Source organism: Vigna umbellata, chromosome 1, assembly GCF_029865625.1.
Source record: "Vigna umbellata cultivar VRB3 chromosome 1, Vumbellata_1.0, whole genome shotgun sequence".
In the NCBI taxonomy this organism is placed as follows: domain Eukaryota; kingdom Viridiplantae; phylum Streptophyta; class Magnoliopsida; order Fabales; family Fabaceae; genus Vigna; species Vigna umbellata.
The window spans coordinates 28,407,956-28,426,573 of record NC_142165.1 but is presented as its reverse complement, the minus strand read 5'-3'; the positions used below and the strand labels follow the sequence as shown (position 1 = coordinate 28,426,573).

The following is an 18,618-nucleotide window of genomic DNA, read 5'->3' as shown; positions in this document are numbered from 1 at the left end:
ATAGTTTTTAATTAAAAACAGAAAAATGTAAGTGGTGCCCAGTGCCAGCCAAAACGTGTGTAGAGCTTATTACTCTTCAACTCCATTCATGCCTCCAAACTTTCCTCTTTCCGTCCCCAATGATTTGTACAGACGCGGTTATCATCGGGGAATATGCGCTACATTTTCGGTTGTTTTGCTTTCTCCACTGAAATTTCTCAGTAACAAAGAACCCCTTGAGGCCAATCTATGTAAGATTTTCTCTTATTCATTGTTTTCTAATTGATGAAACCAATTTTTTGTATGTCCTTTTTCCTTCCCCCCTTTCAAGATCAAAGGAAGAAAACATCGAAAATACTGCGAGTCATATTAAGCACCGCAAGTTGAGTGTTAATTCATAACTATTTGTGAGTTTTAGGAAAGTAAACTAAAAAAAATTATGTGAAAAAATATTTCTTTATATAAGTTAAAAGGAAGTTTTTCTAAAATTATTTGAGAATTATAGGAATTGCGTACAATAAATTAAAGATTATATTATTTTTCTTATTTTTTACAATCACTGATTGAAAAAAATTAGTTCCAATGTATGCTTGCTTGCTGGGGTATCTTAATATCTTTATTCTCTTTCTTACAGTTTCAATGGATGTAGATATCATTTGATTTATGCATCTAATTTGTACAGTGCCAACAGTGAGCAAGAAAACCTTTCCTAATAAACAATGTGGAACATTGGTCGGTCATTAACGGTAGGTAATGAAGAGGAGGGAGAGAGTTTGTTGGGTGAGGATTCAGGTGGCCTCTGCTCCCTCTCAACAACACAGGTGCTGCCAAAACTTTTTACGTTAATCTTGCTGTTTCAGATTTATGTAACAGTAACGGCTATATGTTTTATAACTTTTGGTTGTTACTATGCAGAGAATTTATGGATTTGCCGCTTCTTTTGTTGCTGGTGTTGTCTGCATGCTACTGGTGAGCGACATTTGTCTCCTCTTTCTTCTGTATTTAGAGTACGATTGTGATATATTTGTGATCTTGTGTTTAATTTAGATTTCGGCTAGAAATTTAGAACAGAAAAAGAGAACCTGAATGAATCCCTCATAATTAGTAATAAAATAGTTAGATTAGTGGCAAATGTTTAGTGTAACGGAATGAAGTTCTTTTGTCTACATATGGGCCATTGGTGTTGCAATGTGGCAAGTTAATGGTGTTTATTAGGAATCTGTTATGTTCCGTGCTTCATCAGATGGCAAATGACTAAGTTTAAAATCAGATTTCTTTTGTAAGCATAAGAGTAGTTTTAAACTTTTATTTTCCTGTTTCGTTTCTCATCTTGGGTTCACAAAAAGATGCCATATCTTGCAAGAGTGTTCAAGAAGGCTTTACCTTGCCATGTAATGGGAAATCATAATTGGGCCTTGTCAATTTGGTGGATAAGGTACTACTGGCAGAATTTGTTGCATGAAATAACTGAAATTCATTTGGTGGAAAGATTTGAGTATGTTTGTCATTGTTAAAATTTCAGAAAGGGTGGAAAAGAGAGAACTATTGTGTTCAATGATAATTAGATGTAGTGTTAATGCAAAAAGGTTAACCTAAGGCTCTTATCGATACTTATAATCTAGGTATGCATCTAGTGCAAGCCCAGTACAATAACACTGATTAACCAAGATTCCTAGCAAACAACTAAAAATTGAGCAACTTCTCCGATCATCTAGATGATTAGCTATGATTGGAAGACAAGATAATGAACTATACACTCCAACCTATTTCTTGGCATATGTTAATGTTATACCCTTATTTTTTTTTTCTTCAGGTTGCTTTGATCATTGTCTATATACTTACTGCCCTATAATTATTTTGATTTCCGCTTTTGCTTACACCCAGAAAGAAAGGGATGCGTGTCTAAACAGGGTTTTCTGGTCTTTCAAAAGTTAAGTTTCAACAAGGCTATTTAGATCTTGTCGGTGTATCTGTTTTTCTTTATCTGTAGTTACTGGGTGTTCTTAGTTCCCATTAACTCTTCTGACCGGTTTTCTATTGGTCTTCTCTTCATATTTTCAAACCATTACAGGCAATATTCTATCAGCTTTTCTTCAATAGGTGTTACTCTTACATTTTCTTTGATACATTTATTAAAACACTTAGTTTGTGCTCTTTTTGGTCCTTTACAGCTCAAGTTTTTGGTTTTCTTTAGTTACTTCTTATTTAAAGATTCATTTATTTAGAAGTAACATTTTTAAAGACTTCATTTTAGCAACTATTCTAGGTTCAGGTTCCTTACGTTTTTAGAAAATGTTAAAAGAGAAAAGAAAACGGACATAGATCTCTAACTGTGCATTTAAATAGAACACAGGTCAAGGGGCTTAGTGAATATGTCTGTCAAATGCTCACTAGAGTAGATAAAGCTTGTAACAATATCTCCATATTTAAGTTTCTCATGTGATGAGATGACAATCAACATAAATCAACTTAAATGTGCTTAGTCCTCTTATTTAAGAGTGACGTAATTTCAATCTTCTCCTGTAACTTACCTATTATTTAAAACTCACGCAATTTTCTTTTCTTCTTGCAATCTCAGTAACTTGGCTCACATAAATGTATTGATCTCTGAGAATTTTTGAATATCATATATTGTGTAACAGATAATACATGGTGCAAAAGTATTGATAGTTTGTTCTCTATTAATTCTGAAATTTGCAAAACCTCAAGTAAATTGTCTTGTTAACTTAAACATACTTTGTTTATTTACCCTCTTCTTTCTACTTTGCAGTCAATGATTGTTTTTGTGAAACCCATAAAGTTTGCGGTGTTGTTCACCTTTGGCAACCTGTTAGCCGTTGGAAGGTAGATTTAATTTGCTCCTTGTTCATATGTGAGATTTAAAACTAACTTCTCCTAAACTATGTCCAGAGGAAAAATAACATTCGAGTTTATAGGAGTTACTAGAATTGTGTTAGGAGCACACATAATTGTCTATTTATAAAGGATAAAATGATATAATAAAAAGAAAAGTTGACACCACCTCTTTAACCTAAAGTCTTAACATAATCGGTTTGTGAGTCTTGTTGACATATATGTTGCTGAACTTGTTCATTTTTATGCGATGTGAGACTCCAACTCATACTTAAACTTCAACAATCTCCCCTTCAAGTATTAATTCTTTCCATATTAGTACCATTGACTTTGATATCACTTGTTGATCAATCCTAAGAAGAGAAACACCAAAGAGATCTTCACCAATGGGCCACAAGTTAACAATGCTAGAGAACTTAACCAGTCTTAAATCCAAAACTTAAAGACAATATGTTTGTGAGCTTTATCACATGTTGCTCAACTTAATTTTTACACAATAAGACTCCAATTCATACTTCAACTTCAACACAATCTTGGTGTCACTTTTTTCTACATATAAAAGTCTGCTACTTGGTGCATTCTTGACATATCTAATGATAAACATGACAACATCTCATTGACTACCACAAAGGGTGTTGAGGAATTCATTTACCACACTGGCTGCAAAGCTAATATCTATGATGTTCAAGTTTGACACTGGACTCCATTGGAGTTTTAATTAGGCAATAATCAAGCATACTGCCAGAAAGGGATTCAGTGGTTTGCGATGATAATCATGTGAAGAGGCCACACAACAACCAAAAAGAAAAACAGAGGGAAGGGAAAGAGAATATTAGTTTTCATACCATATGGAAAGATTTACAAGGAATTGTGTTATAAGCACAAACATGATTCCCTATTTATAAGAATTTGAATGATACAACAAAAGAAAATTAAAGAAATAGAAAATGTAATCCCTAATCTATACAGTATCATGAGGGAATGAATTCTCTTAATTTGGGACAAAGTTACCTGCTTAGTAAAGGATAGATAGAGAATTAATATTGTATTTTGTATTCTGAATAAAGGAAATTGCAAAAATCTATAGCAAATCTAGGTCATATGCTCATTCTAACAAAATACCTTCTAACCAATCTAACAAATTACTACATCAGCACTAACAGAATCAAACAGCCAATTCTACAACCTAGTATTTCTCTTTTCTTTGTAATAAACATTATGATTTTGTTTTCCGCTTTGCAATCCTTTTGGGCCTACTTGTTTGGCCCTATTCTTCTTGCATGTTTTCGTTAGTGTTCTCTGTTTTCTTATTTAAACTATTATAATTTTTCATCAACACATAAGGGTATATTTAATAGAGTTGGTATTGTTGGTTGGTCTAGCTTGATGTCAATAGAATGATTCACAAATTTTAATTATTTTCATGCATGTAACAATCCCCAACATCTGAACAATATGAAGACAGATAAGCTGCCTCAAGTGATTTACGTTCTTGCTCATAAAACATTTTTTGTGTCTTTTTTCCTCATCATTGATGGACACTTGTCATAATTAACTCCCAAAGAGAGTCTAGATCTCTTCATTAACGCTATAAATACCTCATTGTACTTGACATTTTAGAGGAAGGAATTGAGTTCTTTCTTCTACTTCTCACCTCTTCCTCTAGCAAAGTGGTATCAAGAGCTAGATTTGATATAGAGTTTGAGAGAAAAAAAAGATAGAGTTGAGAGATGACAAGCAGTGGGTATACTACCTTCCAATTTCCTCGTCTTGCAAAAGAAAATTATGAAAAATGGTGTCCATGCATGAAAGTGCTACTTGGCTTTCAAGGTGCTTGGGAGATTATACAAAAAGGCTATGAGGAGCCACAAGATAAAGATAGATTATCTCCAGATGAAATGGTTTGTTGAAAATAAGGAAAAAGGAACAATAAGCCTTTACTCTCATCCATCAATATTTGGATGACTCGATGTTCGAGAAGGTTGCCTACGCTACTACGTCGAAGGAAGCTTGGGAGATCTTGAAAAAATCCCTCCTAAGTGTTGACAAAGTGAAGACAATAAGGCTTCAATCACTAAGAAATGACTTTGAAGCTTTGAAGATGAAGGAATCCAAATCAATATCAGGTTAATGCTCAAGAGTAAAGGCGATTGTTAATCAATTGAAGAAATATGGACATAAAATAGAAGATGTTCATGTGATAGAAAATATCCTTCGTTGTTTGACTCCAAATTTGAAGAGTAGTATGTGGTATGCGCGATTGAAGAGTCAAAAGATCTTGACTCCAAGAGTCTTCAAGAATTGGAAGGTTCTCTGCAAGCTCATGAAGAAAGAATGAAAAGAAAACAAGAAGAGTCATTAGAGCAAGCCCTCAAAGTTGAAGCTTCTTTGAAGAATAATGAATCATTTAGGAGTCAACGAGGACACAGATGTGGACAAGGAGGAAGAGGACATGCTCATGCACAGGGAGAAAGAGGAAATGGTATCAATGATTCAAACAGTGGAGAAAGAAGCTACTCATCATTAAGAGCATGTGGAAGAGCAAGAGGAAGAGCAAGAGGAAGAGGTTGTGATTATTTTCAAAATGAAATGAGTTATGAGAAATCTAAAGTTGAATGTTACGATTGCAATAAGGTTGGTCATTTTTCTTGGGAATGTCGTCCCAATGATATGGAGGAAAAAGCTAATCTTGTTAATGAAAAAGAAGAGCCAACCTTGTTACTAACACTAAAAGGTGAGTGTAAGGACATTTCTTTTACGCATTTGTAGGTTTGTACTTTCCTATACTCCTCTTCAGAAAGAGCACACATTAGAGAATTCCAAGCTTTAGAGTTTAGGAGATACCTCTGTTTTTGCTCGTCTGACCATCTGCTTCTAGCATGGGGCTCACCCTCTTCATCAAAGGGTATATAGTTACCATTTTCAACTACGTCCCACATGTCAATGTGGCAAGATTCAAAGAATGTGAGCATTCTTTGTTTCCATTAAAAGCGTTAGACGTTCCCAAGAATTTAGGCATGATACATGTACTAGCGTTTAGGCAAAGTCTAATTGGAGTAATGATTGTAATTAGAGTAAAATCTTCCTAATTAGAGAAAATATTTGTAGAATCTAATTAGAGATTGGTAGGAAAATTGATTTATCTATCACACACAAGACCAGACATTGCTTATGTAGTTAGTGTAGTGAGCCAATTTATGCATGATCCAAGAGAGAGACACATGCAAGTAGTTGACAAAATTCTCCAGTACTTGAAGTCAAGTCCAGGAAAGGGGCTATTATTCAAAATGGAAGACACATTAACTATGAAAATATACACTGATGTTGACTATGCAGGTTTTATTACTGACAGAAACTCTACTTCTGGATATTGTATGCTTCTTGAAGATAGTCTAGTAATTTGGAGGAGCAAAACACAAGATCGAGTATCTCGTTCTAGTGCAAAAGTTGAATTCTAAGCACTTGTTCAAGGAATGTGTAAAGGACTCTGGATGAAAATCATTTTTGATGATCTTAAAGTCAAGGTGGACAACCCTGTGCAACTATACTATGACAATAAGTCTTCCATGAGCATTGCCCATAATCCAGTACAACATGACAACCGAACTCATTGAGATTAACAAACATTTCGTCAAAGATAATCTAGTCAGAGGCTTGTGATTACAACTCATGTTCCTACATAACTTCAGATACCATATATTTTTACAAAATGGCTCCCTCAGGGTAGATTTCAAGATCTTGTAGGCAAGTTGGGAATGATTGATATTCATTTACCAACTTGAGGGAGAGTGTTGTAATAGAGGAAAATCTTCTTAATTAGAGAAAATATCTGTAGAATCTTTCTAAATAGAGAAAATATCTGTAGAATCTTCTAGTTTATTTTTCAATATTATTTTTCCCTTATTTCCTTATTTTGGAAGATTAGATTGTTACAAATAGGTGTAAGGAACGTGTAATAGACATGAATGATAATAATAAAATCATTCTCTTTTCCAAGTGTAACGTTTAGCGTTTAGGATAACGTTTACACATATAGTGTTTAGCGTGTTTATCCTAGACGGTTCATTTGATAGATGCTATCGTTAGACAATTATGTTAAACTTCAAAAAAAGGTTTGTTTAGACAATCTTGCCTTAACAGTGGAAAGATTCAAAGCATGACTAATTGTAAAAGGCTACAAGCAAAAGCATGGAGTAGACAATGATTAAGTTTATGCATCTGTCACTTGCATGGATACAATCCGTTTGTTGATTTATTTGGTGACTCAAATGAAGTGGAAGATCTATCAAAATGATGTGAAGTCTGCATTCCGGCTATCTAGAAGAAGCCTGTATTGAGCAATCTTCGGACTTTGTGGTTGAAGGACATAAAGATAAGGTTTTAAAATTGAAGAGAGCTTTGTATGGATTAAAGCAAGAACCAAGAGAATGGAGTAGTCGCATTGACAAGTGATCATGGGGGGTATTTTATTCTTTTTCTAATAATTTCAAGCTTTATGGATTTTGTGATAGTGATTATGCGGGAGATATTGATGATAGAAATAACACTAGTGGCTTTATATTTTTCATGGGAGGATGTGCTTTTTCATGGAGTTCAAAGAAACAACCCATTGTCACACTTTCAACATATGAGTCAGAATATTTGGCAGCAACTTCATGCACTTGTCGTGCGATTTGGGTAAGGAGATTATTGGAAGAACTTCATTTACCAAAAGTGGAAACTATAAAGATTTGCATAGATAACAAGTCTGCACAAGCACTAGCAAAGAATCTGGATTTCATGATCAAAGCAAGCATATAGACATGAGATATCATTTAACTAGAGAATCCATTTCTAAAAGGGAAGTGGAGATCAAGTATGTTAAGACTCAAGATCAAGTTCTAGATATTTTCACGAAGCCACTAAAGTTTGAAGAGTTTCAAAGGTTCAGAGCAAAGATTGGTGTGAAGAAGAAAATTTCAAATTAAGGGGGAGAAATGTTATGTAATTTGAAATATAGAAATATCTAGAATGACTCTAACAATTTCTACATCTCATGTGGAGATAATCTATCTTCCTCATAGCCTTTTTGTACAATCTCCCAAGTACCTTGAAAGCCAAATCGGGCGAAGACAATTTTTTTTTTTTTAATTTTCTTTTGTAAGACGTGAAATTGGAAGGTAATATATCCATTGCTTGCCATCTCTCAACTCTCTAGATTAAACTTAGCTCTTGATACTACTGTTAGAGGAAGAGGTGAGAAGTACAAGAGAGAACTCAAATTTCCTTGCTTGAAAATGCCAAATACAATGAGATATTTATAGGTGTTAATAGTGAGATCTAGACTTCTATTATGTACTTCCGTTTATTTTTGAATATTTGTGCTGTTATGCAATATGCAAGACTGACTCACTTTTATTTTCTTTCAATTTACAGGATTTAGTTCAAGAAACCTTCTAACTTCGGTTTGTGTGTCTAACAGTACAGGCTTTCTTCTTGGACCTGCACAGCAATTGGGAATGATGTTTGACCCTGTTCGGGTTTTTGCTACAGCCATATACCTTGGATGCGTGGTTATAGCACTTATCTGTGCTCTTTGGGTAATCCCTACTCCTTTGATCGCTACAAGCTCCATATAGCAAGTACCTATTGTTTGGAATACAAATTACTTGCATTTTTTTAATGCTCTCTTGAGTTGCTAATCTTAAAAAGTAATATTAGTGAGGACATTTGAATAATAATCTTTTCCACCTTTTTTTTACTTACCTAGTCTGATAAAACACGCTTACTAATTCTTGGTACACTATGAATCTTGTTTCTTTAATCAAGGAAGCGATCTCAATTTGTTCAATAACTTTGTGGCCTGTCACTTTTCTTACAATCTGTTACGATGAATTTTCTTTAAGAGAAGACAGATAAAATAAGTTTTTGCATAAGTTAAAACTATAATGTATATAAGCTAATTTGTAAAATCTGTCCTTTTACTTCTCTAAAATTAGATTTTTAACTTATACATAAGCTAGTTTTAATTTATAAAAAACTTGTACACATTTTTTATGTTCTTTTTCTAGAGAAGTTCTGACGATGAAAATACCCAAATATGCCTTTAGTTGAATGGAAAACTGATTAATTTTTCATGTTTTGTAGATTCATAGCAAAGTGCTGACCATAGTTGCTGTCATAATTGAGATTGGTGCCCTTATTTGGTGAGTTTGCTTTCAACAGCGCTGTTTCCTGTCATAAATTTGTGACATGAATAGTGAAAACCATTTCTAAAGAAGAATTTGACACAGTACTCCTTTCCATAACATGTTTGTTTTTTATTTTTATGTAGTTCCTTAATAGTTCCACGTTGTTACAGGTATAGCCTCAGTTATATACCTTTTGCTCGAAGAATGGTTTCTGAGTTGATGATCAGATTATGTGATACAGAACTTTGAAAACCAAATAGAATAAAGCAAATCAAGGATGCTAGCTTTCTGATTCTGTTGGGCTGAGTTGGAATTACTCATTGATTATGAACTTCAGATATTAATTGTGTTCAAATTTTTTCCTTCCACATACGACACAACTAATGAATTAAAAAATAGTTTCCACAGATTTTGAAAAAGTTTCAAGTTATTCAGTACTTCATATACTTAGTATTCACCCGAATTTTCTTAACATTCTATTTTCTGTTGAAAGTACAAAATATTGATCTCTGATATGGAAGTGTTTTGAATTTGATGTAAAAGTTCAAATATTAAAAGAAAACTTAACCTTTCCAAATGTGGCATACTTGTTCAATAACGGTTCTGTTGAAGCACAGGAACTTAGTTGTTATTAAGTCGGTTTTTCATTTGAGAAAGAAAATACTCGAACGAGTTTAATTAATATTCTATATAAGTAGATGGATATCAATGCCTTAAGAGTTAAATAATGAGTTAAATTAGAAATATTAAAAATGAGTTAGATATGATATAGTATGTTTATGAATTATTTGAAGAAATTTTGTTCTATTAAAGTGGAAGTTGTTGATTGATCTGAAAGTGATATGTTGGCACAGGCAAAAGGACTTGGAAAAGAAGTGGATATTAATAGATGGAGATGTTGTAATATAGGCAAATTCTTCTTGTACCTTCATATTTTCATCTTGCACTCCATCAATATAAAAATTTCCATTTTGTTCTTTTTTAGATTGTACAATTCAGATTTGTTGATTGTAGGAATTTAAAAATAATTTTTGGATTGTAAATTCTAAAATGTTTTTCAATTTTTTTTAAATGACACTTTCAAATATCATGTTTGGAAACTATTGTTTTCTTAAATAAAGGTTTTAGGATTGCATAATTTAAAACCAAAATAATTCTGCATCTGTAATTTGGAAGTAAAAAATAACTTTTGAAATTGAAGAGTTAAGAAAAAAAAGTTTTTGGATTGTACACTTTCAAAGTCATTTCTGAATTTGGGATTACAATTTATTTTTTGTCTTGATTTTATAATCTCATTATTTTTTTCTAGATTTCAATCTGAGAGTCTTTTTCAAAAAGAAAAATATGACTTTAGGTTGTTTAATTTAAAAGTCATTTTTACTTCCGAATTGTTAAGTCTAAAAATAATTTTAGTTTTTGAATTATAAAATCAAAACATTATTTTTGGTTTTCATATTACACAATCTAAAATGATATCTTTTACTTCCAAACTACCCATAAAAATGGGATTTTTTATATTTGTGTGCAATGGGAAGATATTATTAACTGAGAAGGTGAAACTACTTAACGGACTTACATAATATATGATAAAGTTATTGTATTGATGCTCTCTACGTGTTAAGCTGAAAAGTACAAAATAAAAATGAGTTCTTTTTGTTCCCGTATTTCTTTACATATTAAATTCGGTCTTTTAATTTATTTATTTTCTTAATTAAGTTCTCAAATTTGTAAAAATATCTAATTAAGTCATTTACATTATATTGAGACAATGTTACATTAATACATGTCACATTAGTTCGTGACGTTATTTATTATTTTAATCTTTTTTAAAAATTAATTAAAAATATTATAAGTTATTATTGTGTCACGTGGTAATATCAGTGTCACATGTCTGTATCAGTGTTATGTTAATGTCACGTCACAATATCTTGTATTCAATTTAGTTTGTATATTTAAAACTTTTATTTAGTTAAAATAAAACAATTTATATATACATGTTGAAATAATTTTTCAAAATTTACATATCAAATCACTCTACCTAAATGTTTAAATTAATTATATTCTTTACGTTTTAAATTTAAATAAAAAAATCTCTATTTAAACTTATACTTTTTTAAAAAATATTAAAAATATAAATTTAAAGTGACACTTGACATATTAAAAATATTAAAATTTAAAAGTTACAAGCGTTATTATACATTTTTAAAATAGGTATTTTTTTTAATTTTAATTGAAAAATAAAATTGAGACTTACTTGAATCAAAATTTTAAATATAAAAACTAAATTGAATACAAAACACTAGCATGTAACAATCACACTAAAACATGACACTGACACACATAACACTATCATTGTCACATGACACGACACTAACCTAACACATCACAATTTATTTATTTAAAAAAAATTAAAAGAAAATAAAAATACTAAAAATTAACATATGATATGTAAGAAACTATGTTAAAGTTAATCTAACATAAAAGACTTAATTAGATCATTTTAACAAATACAAAAACTTAATGAAACAAAACAACAAATAATAGAACCGAATTGGATCACGTAAAAGGGAATACAAAAACCAAAAGACTAATCAAGCCAAATAGAAAATATACTTAACCTTTATTTACCAATTTCCTCAATTTATTACTTATATTTATTTTTATTTTTTCATAATGTATTTGTGTTTTTGTCTGGTCCTATGTTTTTAATTGCTCATTTATAACTTGTGAATCATTCATATTTCTTTCGTTTGATTTCAAATGCTACATTTTTGTTCATTCATTAGAGTAATTCAAGAACTTTAATTATTTTTCTTGGTTGAGTTTCCATTGATTTCTAGTTATTTTTCTTGGTCTATTTCTGTTTCTATTGCATGTGAGTCTTCTTCCACTTGCATGCATCTTTTTAATCATCAATATAAATCTTTGTTGATTAGTAATCATAACCATATGTCTTTATCGTTCTTGCATTGTTCTTAGGTATTGAGCAATTTTAACAAATAAGGAACGATAATCTTGAATTGTATGGTGTGAGTTTTATCAATTTGATGTGTTATATGTGGCTTTAATGCATTTAGGAACGAAATTTGACTGTTTTATTATGAATATGGTGTAATGTGTATATTTGATGTAATATGGTATGTTTTTTTATTATTGATTCATGTTTGAGTGATTTTGCTTGAATTTTGTGTTGTTGGAAAATTTAGAATATAAGCAATTAAGCAAATGAATACAATAGAGTGCAATGATCGTTTATGGATATTGGAACGAAAAACTGATGGTGGTAATGGAGATGAGAATGCTTTCCTGATGGAAACCAATTCCCAGCTGGAAACGTGTAGGAAGAGGCTCCAGACCAGAGGAAACCAGTAATGAATAATGGTGCAGCGGATGGATGAAATGATGCAGTGTTTGAGGTGTTTTAATGGAGGAAAGGCGTATGGGTGAAGCCTCACAGCTCAGAGGGCCTTCCTACAGAGGAAGGAAGCTTGAGGAAAGGAGAAGAAGTAGTAATTCAAAGGTGACTTAAGAGCACAAAAGCTGGAAAACCAATTCTGCAGCATATCATTAAGCTCAAAAGTAAGCAAATACAAAGAAAAGTCCCTCTTATTTATAGGTGAAGAGGAGCCTAATTTCTGATTTTAATTCCCTCCTAAATTCAAATTATTCAGCATAGAAGGCACATTTATTTTGATCAAGCAAGGTCCATGCCTCATTCCAGCTCAGCCAGCAAGGTGCATGCTTCCTTCCAAATCAGCCAATTCACGTGGAAAATGCTGGTGCATTTTCCATTCCGTAAGCACCTTCTTTTTGGCTCCTTTGCTTGGTTCTATTGATTTAACTTCTTGAATGGCTCAATCATGGTCTCCAAGATTTATTAATTCCTACAAAACAAAGTATAAGTGCTTTAGTTAAGAGAAGAAGGATTTTTATAAGTAACCTTCCATAGAAGTAAAATATTAGGTGATCCTTCTTCTTCTTGAATCTTCCTTGCCATTGCTCTAGTAAGAGGTCCAATGTGATTTCTTGATGGTTTTCCATCAGACCCTCCCTCTTGAAAAAGATCTGTCCTCAGATCTGCTTCATCCTGTTGATCATCTCCTGTGAAAGGAATTAAATCGCAGATGTTAAAAGTAGGACTGACACCATAACTTTCAGGAAGGTCTAATATGTATGCATTATCATTTATCCTTTTGACCACCTTGAATGGACCATCTCCTCTTGGACTAAGTTTGGATTTCCTTTGAGAGGGAAATCTTTCCTTTCTCAAATGAAGCCAAACTAGGTCTCCTTTTTCAAAAACTATTTTCTTTCTCCCTTTGTTATTGTATTCTGCATATTTTTGAGTTTGTTTTTCAATTTGGATTTTAACTTTCTCATGTAACTTCTTGATAAACTCCGCTTTAGAAGCACCTTCTTTATGAAGAAAAGAAGATGATTCTGGAAGAGGTAGTAAATCAAGAGGTGTGATAGGGTTAAAACCATAAACAACCTCAAAAGGAGAAAGATTAGTAGTCTTGTGGACTACTCTATTATAAGCAAATTCAATATGAGGTAGATGTTCATCCCAAGATTTGTTATTTCCTCTTAATATTACCCTTAATAATGTAGATAAAGATCTATTTACTACTTCAGTTTGCCCATCAGTTTGTGGGTGACATGTAGTAGAAAATAGAAGTTTAGTTCCAAGCTTTTCCCATAAAGTTTTCCAAAAATGGCTTAGAAACTTCACATCTCTATCAGACACTATAGTTTTGGGTAAGCCATGAAATCTCACTATTTCTTTAAAAAAAAGTCTAGAGATATAGCTAGCATCATCTACTTTGTGGCAGGGTATAAAATGAGCCATTTTACTAAAACGATCTACTACCACAAATATAGAATCATACCCCCTTTGAGTTCTTGGCAATCCTAAGACAAAGTCCATGCTTATGTCCTCCCAAGGGGTATTAGCTATAGGAAGAGGTGTATAGAGTCCATGAGGCATAATTTTGGACTTAGCTTGTAAACAAGCTATACATTTAGAACAATGCCTTTGAACATCTATTCTCATGTGTGGCCAATAAAATTTACTTTTCAAAATGTTTAGAGTTTTATCAACTCCATGATGGCCCATGAGTCCTCCTCCATGACTCTCTTTGATAAGAAGTTTTCTAATGGATCCTTGGGGTATACAAAGTTTTCCTTTATTAAAAAGATACCCGTCTTCTAGATAAAGCATCCGCAACAACATTAGTACTCCCCTTTTTGTGTTTGATGACATAGGGAAATTGCTCAAGATATTCCACCCACTTTGCATGTCTTTTGTTTAGCTTTGCTTGCCCTTTAATGTACTTGAGAGATTCATGGTCATTGTGTATGATGAATTCTCTAGTTACCAAGTAATGCTCCCAAGTTTTTAAAGCTCTAATGAGGGCATACAACTCTTTGTCATAGGTAGGATAGTTTAAGGTAGGCCCCCTAAGTTTTTCACTAAAGTAAGCTACGGGATGTCCTCCTTGTATTAAAACAGCTCCTATTCCTACCCCAGATGCATCACATTCTAGTTCAAAGGCTTTGGAAAAATCAGGCAAAACTAGAATAGGTGCATGTGTTAACTTGTATTTCAAAGTCTCAAAAGACAACTCTTGCTTATCACCCCAAATAAAAGGCATATCTTTCTTGACTAGCTCATTTAAAGGAGCAGCTATGGTGGAGAAGTCTTTCACAAATCTTCTATAAAAACTTGCTAACCCATGAAAACTTCTCACCTCTCCTACATTTTTAGGGGTTGGCCATTCTTGTATAGCCTTGATCTTCTCTGGATCAACATGTACACCTTCTTTTCCCACTTTGAATCCAAGGAAAATCACACTTTCTTGACAAAAAGTACATTTGTCAAAGTTGGCAAAAAGATGATGTTCTCTAAGAAGAAGCAAGACTTTTCTGACATGGTTAAAATGTTCTTGAAGGCCTTGACTATAGATTAGGATATCATCAAAGTAGACCACTACAAATCTCCCTATGTATTCTCTAAGAACATGGTTCATTAACCTCATGAATGTACTTGGAGCATTGGTCAAGCCAAAGGGCATGACTAACCATTCATACAAACCAAACTTGGTCTTAAAAGCAGTTTTCCATTCATCTCCTTCATGAATTCTTATTTGATGGTATCCGCTTTTGAGATCAATTTTGGTGAAAAAATTTGCTCCATGTAATTCATCCAGCATATCATCTAGCCTAGGAATGGGGTGCCTATACTTGACAGTTATGTTGTTAATGGCCCTACAATCTGTACACATTCTCCAAGATCCATCCTTCTTAGGAACCAACAACACAGGCACAGCACAAGGACTTAAACTCTTTTGGATCCACCCTTTATTCAACAATTCATTGACTTGTTTCTCTATTTCTTTTGTTTCCATGGGATTGGTCCTATAGGCTGGCCTATTAGGAAGGCTGGTCCCAGGCACTAAATCTATTTGATGTTCTATTCCTCTCAAAGGTGGTAATCCACTTGGTACCTCTTTAGGAAATACATCATCAAATTCTTTTAAAAGTTTTTGCAACCCCTTTGGTAGAGAACCAAGTTCATGATTTATTGAAACAAATGCCTCTTTGCAATAGAGAAGAAAATGAGGTTGTCCAAGAAAAAGATTTTTAGAAATGTTCAAAGTTTGAGTTTGGACAACTTCTTTATTTGAGGCATGGTTTAGGGTTTTCTCCTTTCCTTCTTTCCTACTTTTCTTTTCTCCATCCAACTTCTTTTTAAGAATTATTTGATCCTCTCTTACTTGTGAAGGTGTAAGAGGACACAAGATAATTTTCTTTCCCTTGTGTTGAATGGTGATTTTATTGGTGACTCCATCATGTAAAGCTTGCTTATCATATTGCCAAGGTCTTCCAAGTAATATGTGCCCAGCTTCCATTGGTACTATATCACAAACAATTTGATCTTCATATTTGCCAATGGAAATGGGTACTCTTACTTGTTCTTTAACTACTATTCCATCATCCTCTTTGATCCATTGAAGTTTGTAAGGTTTAGGATGAGGAGTAATGGTTAAGCCAAGCTTCTCTACCATTCTAGAACTACAACAGTTACAACAAGAACCACTATCCACAATCATTGAACATGTCTTTTCCAAAACTTTGCATCTTGTGTGGAATAGGTTCTCTCTTTGTGATTGTTCTAATTCTACATGTTTACTTTCCAGGAGTCTCCTTACCATAAGTAAGTCACCATCACAAGGTAAAGCTTCTTCTTCTTCAGAAGTGGATGTTTCAGACTCACTATTTGAAGAACCCTCACTTTCACTCTCATGCTCAAGGATGTAAGTTGACCTTCTATTGCGGCACTCAGATGCATAGTGCCCTTTTTCCCCACATCTAAAGCACTTAGTCTCCTTACTCTTATGATCTCTTGAAGGTTCTTTGACTTTTTCTTTTCCTCTCTCTCTCTCTAACTTCTTCATATCTTGGCTTGGTTAGACTACCCTCCCTCTTATACTCTTTCTTATGGTTAGAACTATGAGGGTAATCTTTTTTTTATTAGAACTATGAGGGTAATCTTTCTTGGTGGAGCTTTTCCTCTTGAGTTGTTGCTCTACCCTCACACAAAGTTGGACTAACTCATTGAGATCATTGTAGGGTATAAGTTCAACCCTATCTCTTATGTCATAGTTGAGTCCACTTTGAAACCTAGCAATTGTTATCCTAGGTTCTTCTCTTATCCCAGCTCTCAACATGAGTAACTCCATTTTCTGTCTATATTCCTCAACACTCATGTTCCTTTGTTGGAGTTTGTGGAGTTTATCCATTAATTCCCTATCATAATAGGTTGGTACATGCCTTCTTCTCAAGGCAGTTCTCAACTCATTCCAATATCTGATGGGAGGTAAGTGTCTTAGCCTATAATCCTTGACCAAGGCTGTCCACCAAATTAAGGCATAGCCTTGAAAGCTTAGAGAAGTCATGGTGACTCTCCTTTCATCATCTATTTGGTGGCACTCAAACAAATGCTCAACTTTCATTTCCCACTCTAGATATTCTTCCACATCATCCTTTCCATGAAAAGAAGGTAGATCAATTTTGGGCTCTCTTGGATGGTGTTCTCTCACTCTATGATGTCTTCTAGGAGGCATTTGGTAGTGGTCATCATTGTGATGACTACTATATTGCTCAAGCTCACTAGGAGAAGATGATGATTCTTCTCTTCTCCTATGGGAAGATCTCTCTTTTCTTTTCTCTTGATTATTCAAAAGTTGACTAATCATGTCTTTGAGCTCACTAATCTCTCTATCCCTTTGTTCAAATTTTTGTTGAAATTCCTCCCTTAAAAAACTCTCACTATTGGGTTTGATGCTACCTTGCACACTTGATTGACTCATTCTTGTCAAATGAAAAAGGTTTTTACAAGGTTTTCGAAATATTTGACAAAGAATGAATGAAAAGATTTTCACAATTTTTCTTTGTTTTTGGTGAAAAATTTCTTAAAGAGATTCTAAAGGTGAAAGATGTATCTAAGTAGCCCCCAGGAAGAAGAGGTGAGTCACTAATGGACAAGCTTAAAAACCAAGTTCTTCCTTAGCCAGAGTTTCCTTAGAGTTATCTTTTACCTAAGTTTCTAATTAGAAATTCTTCAAATTCTTTTCAAATGTTATGAAATGGACCTATAACCAAAGAAAGGTTGACTAAATGCTATGCAATCCTATATATACCACGGAGACTTAAAAAAAACAAAAAGATTAAGCAAGAAATTAAAGAAAGCAATAAAGATGCAAGAATGTAAATGCTAGACGGCCCTAAGTGAAAGTGCAAGTGACACTTGGAGCCCCTTGACACACTTCCACACTAAGAAAACGAAATTGCACTATTACAATGTTTAAATGTGATCTTGGAATTGCTTCAAGAGCATTTTCCCAAGTCACTTAGCCAAGAAATGAAAATCAACTTTAAACAGCAAAGGTTCCGTGATATGTGGTGTAAACAAACTTAAAAGAAGGCCTAAAACTAATGTAAGCTTCACTCTCTTGCTGCTGCAGATTGCTACTCCAAAACAAGTTGCACTTCAAGCTTTTCTGGTGTATTTTTAGCTGCTGGAACAACAGAGTTACAGCTGCTCAAAAGCTCCCTTTTTGTTCCCACTTCAGCCCCCTTTTCACTTCCTAATATGGTACCTCAGTAGGGAAAGGTTTCTGCTTCTGGATGCCTCACAATAGTTACCACAGCACCTCAAGATTCCACTCAAAACACACCAAACAGAATTAGCAAACTGCACCAGAATTTCAAACCAGATTTTTGAATGTTTGACAATTTGAAAGCCAAGAATGGGGAAATCAAATGGGGACAGGGATGGAATAACAGAAAGCACTCAAAAGGAACCTAATAATGGTACTAGAACAGATTAAGAAAGCAACAAAAACAGAAATAGCAGATCACAAACTCATCCAGACCAAACTGTTTGATATTTTACCAAAGTGTTTGTTAAAATGCCCCAATGAAAACCAGATTTTGTGTTTTGGGGTTTGTAACTGCCAAAAACTGGATTGCACGATTCAACAGGCTTTTTAACACTTGTTCTGACTTATTTTGATCATTTATTTTCAATTTAAAATAATGAACCAGCTCTTAC

At 33.4% G+C, this 18,618-nt stretch overlaps 1 protein-coding gene across 1 annotated transcript; it reads left to right on the top strand.

The window, feature by feature from the left end:
• The first annotated feature begins 40 nt into the window (after positions 1-40).
• LOC148205068 (uncharacterized) lies at positions 41-9,409 on the top strand. Its single transcript, XM_088102590.1, has 7 exons — positions 41-230; positions 662-800; positions 895-948; positions 2,750-2,823; positions 8,294-8,411; positions 8,959-9,017; positions 9,173-9,409. The coding sequence occupies exons 2-7, from the start codon at positions 699-701 to the stop codon at positions 9,249-9,251; spliced, it is 486 nt and encodes a 161-aa protein (XP_087958716.1). The 5' UTR covers positions 41-230; positions 662-698; the 3' UTR covers positions 9,252-9,409.
• The last annotated feature ends 9,209 nt before the right edge of the window (positions 9,410-18,618 follow it).

Excerpts from the sequence above, each read along its gene's own strand:
- LOC148205068 (XM_088102590.1), top strand. The coding sequence starts at position 699 with ATGTGGAACATTGGTCGGTCATTAACGGTAGGTAATGAAGAGGAGGGA. Across the intron at positions 949-2,749 it reads GTGTTGTCTGCATGCTACTG|TCAATGATTGTTTTTGTGAA; the intron begins GTGAGCGACATT and ends TCTACTTTGCAG. Across the intron at positions 2,824-8,293 it reads AACCTGTTAGCCGTTGGAAG|TACAGGCTTTCTTCTTGGAC; the intron begins GTAGATTTAATT and ends TGTGTCTAACAG.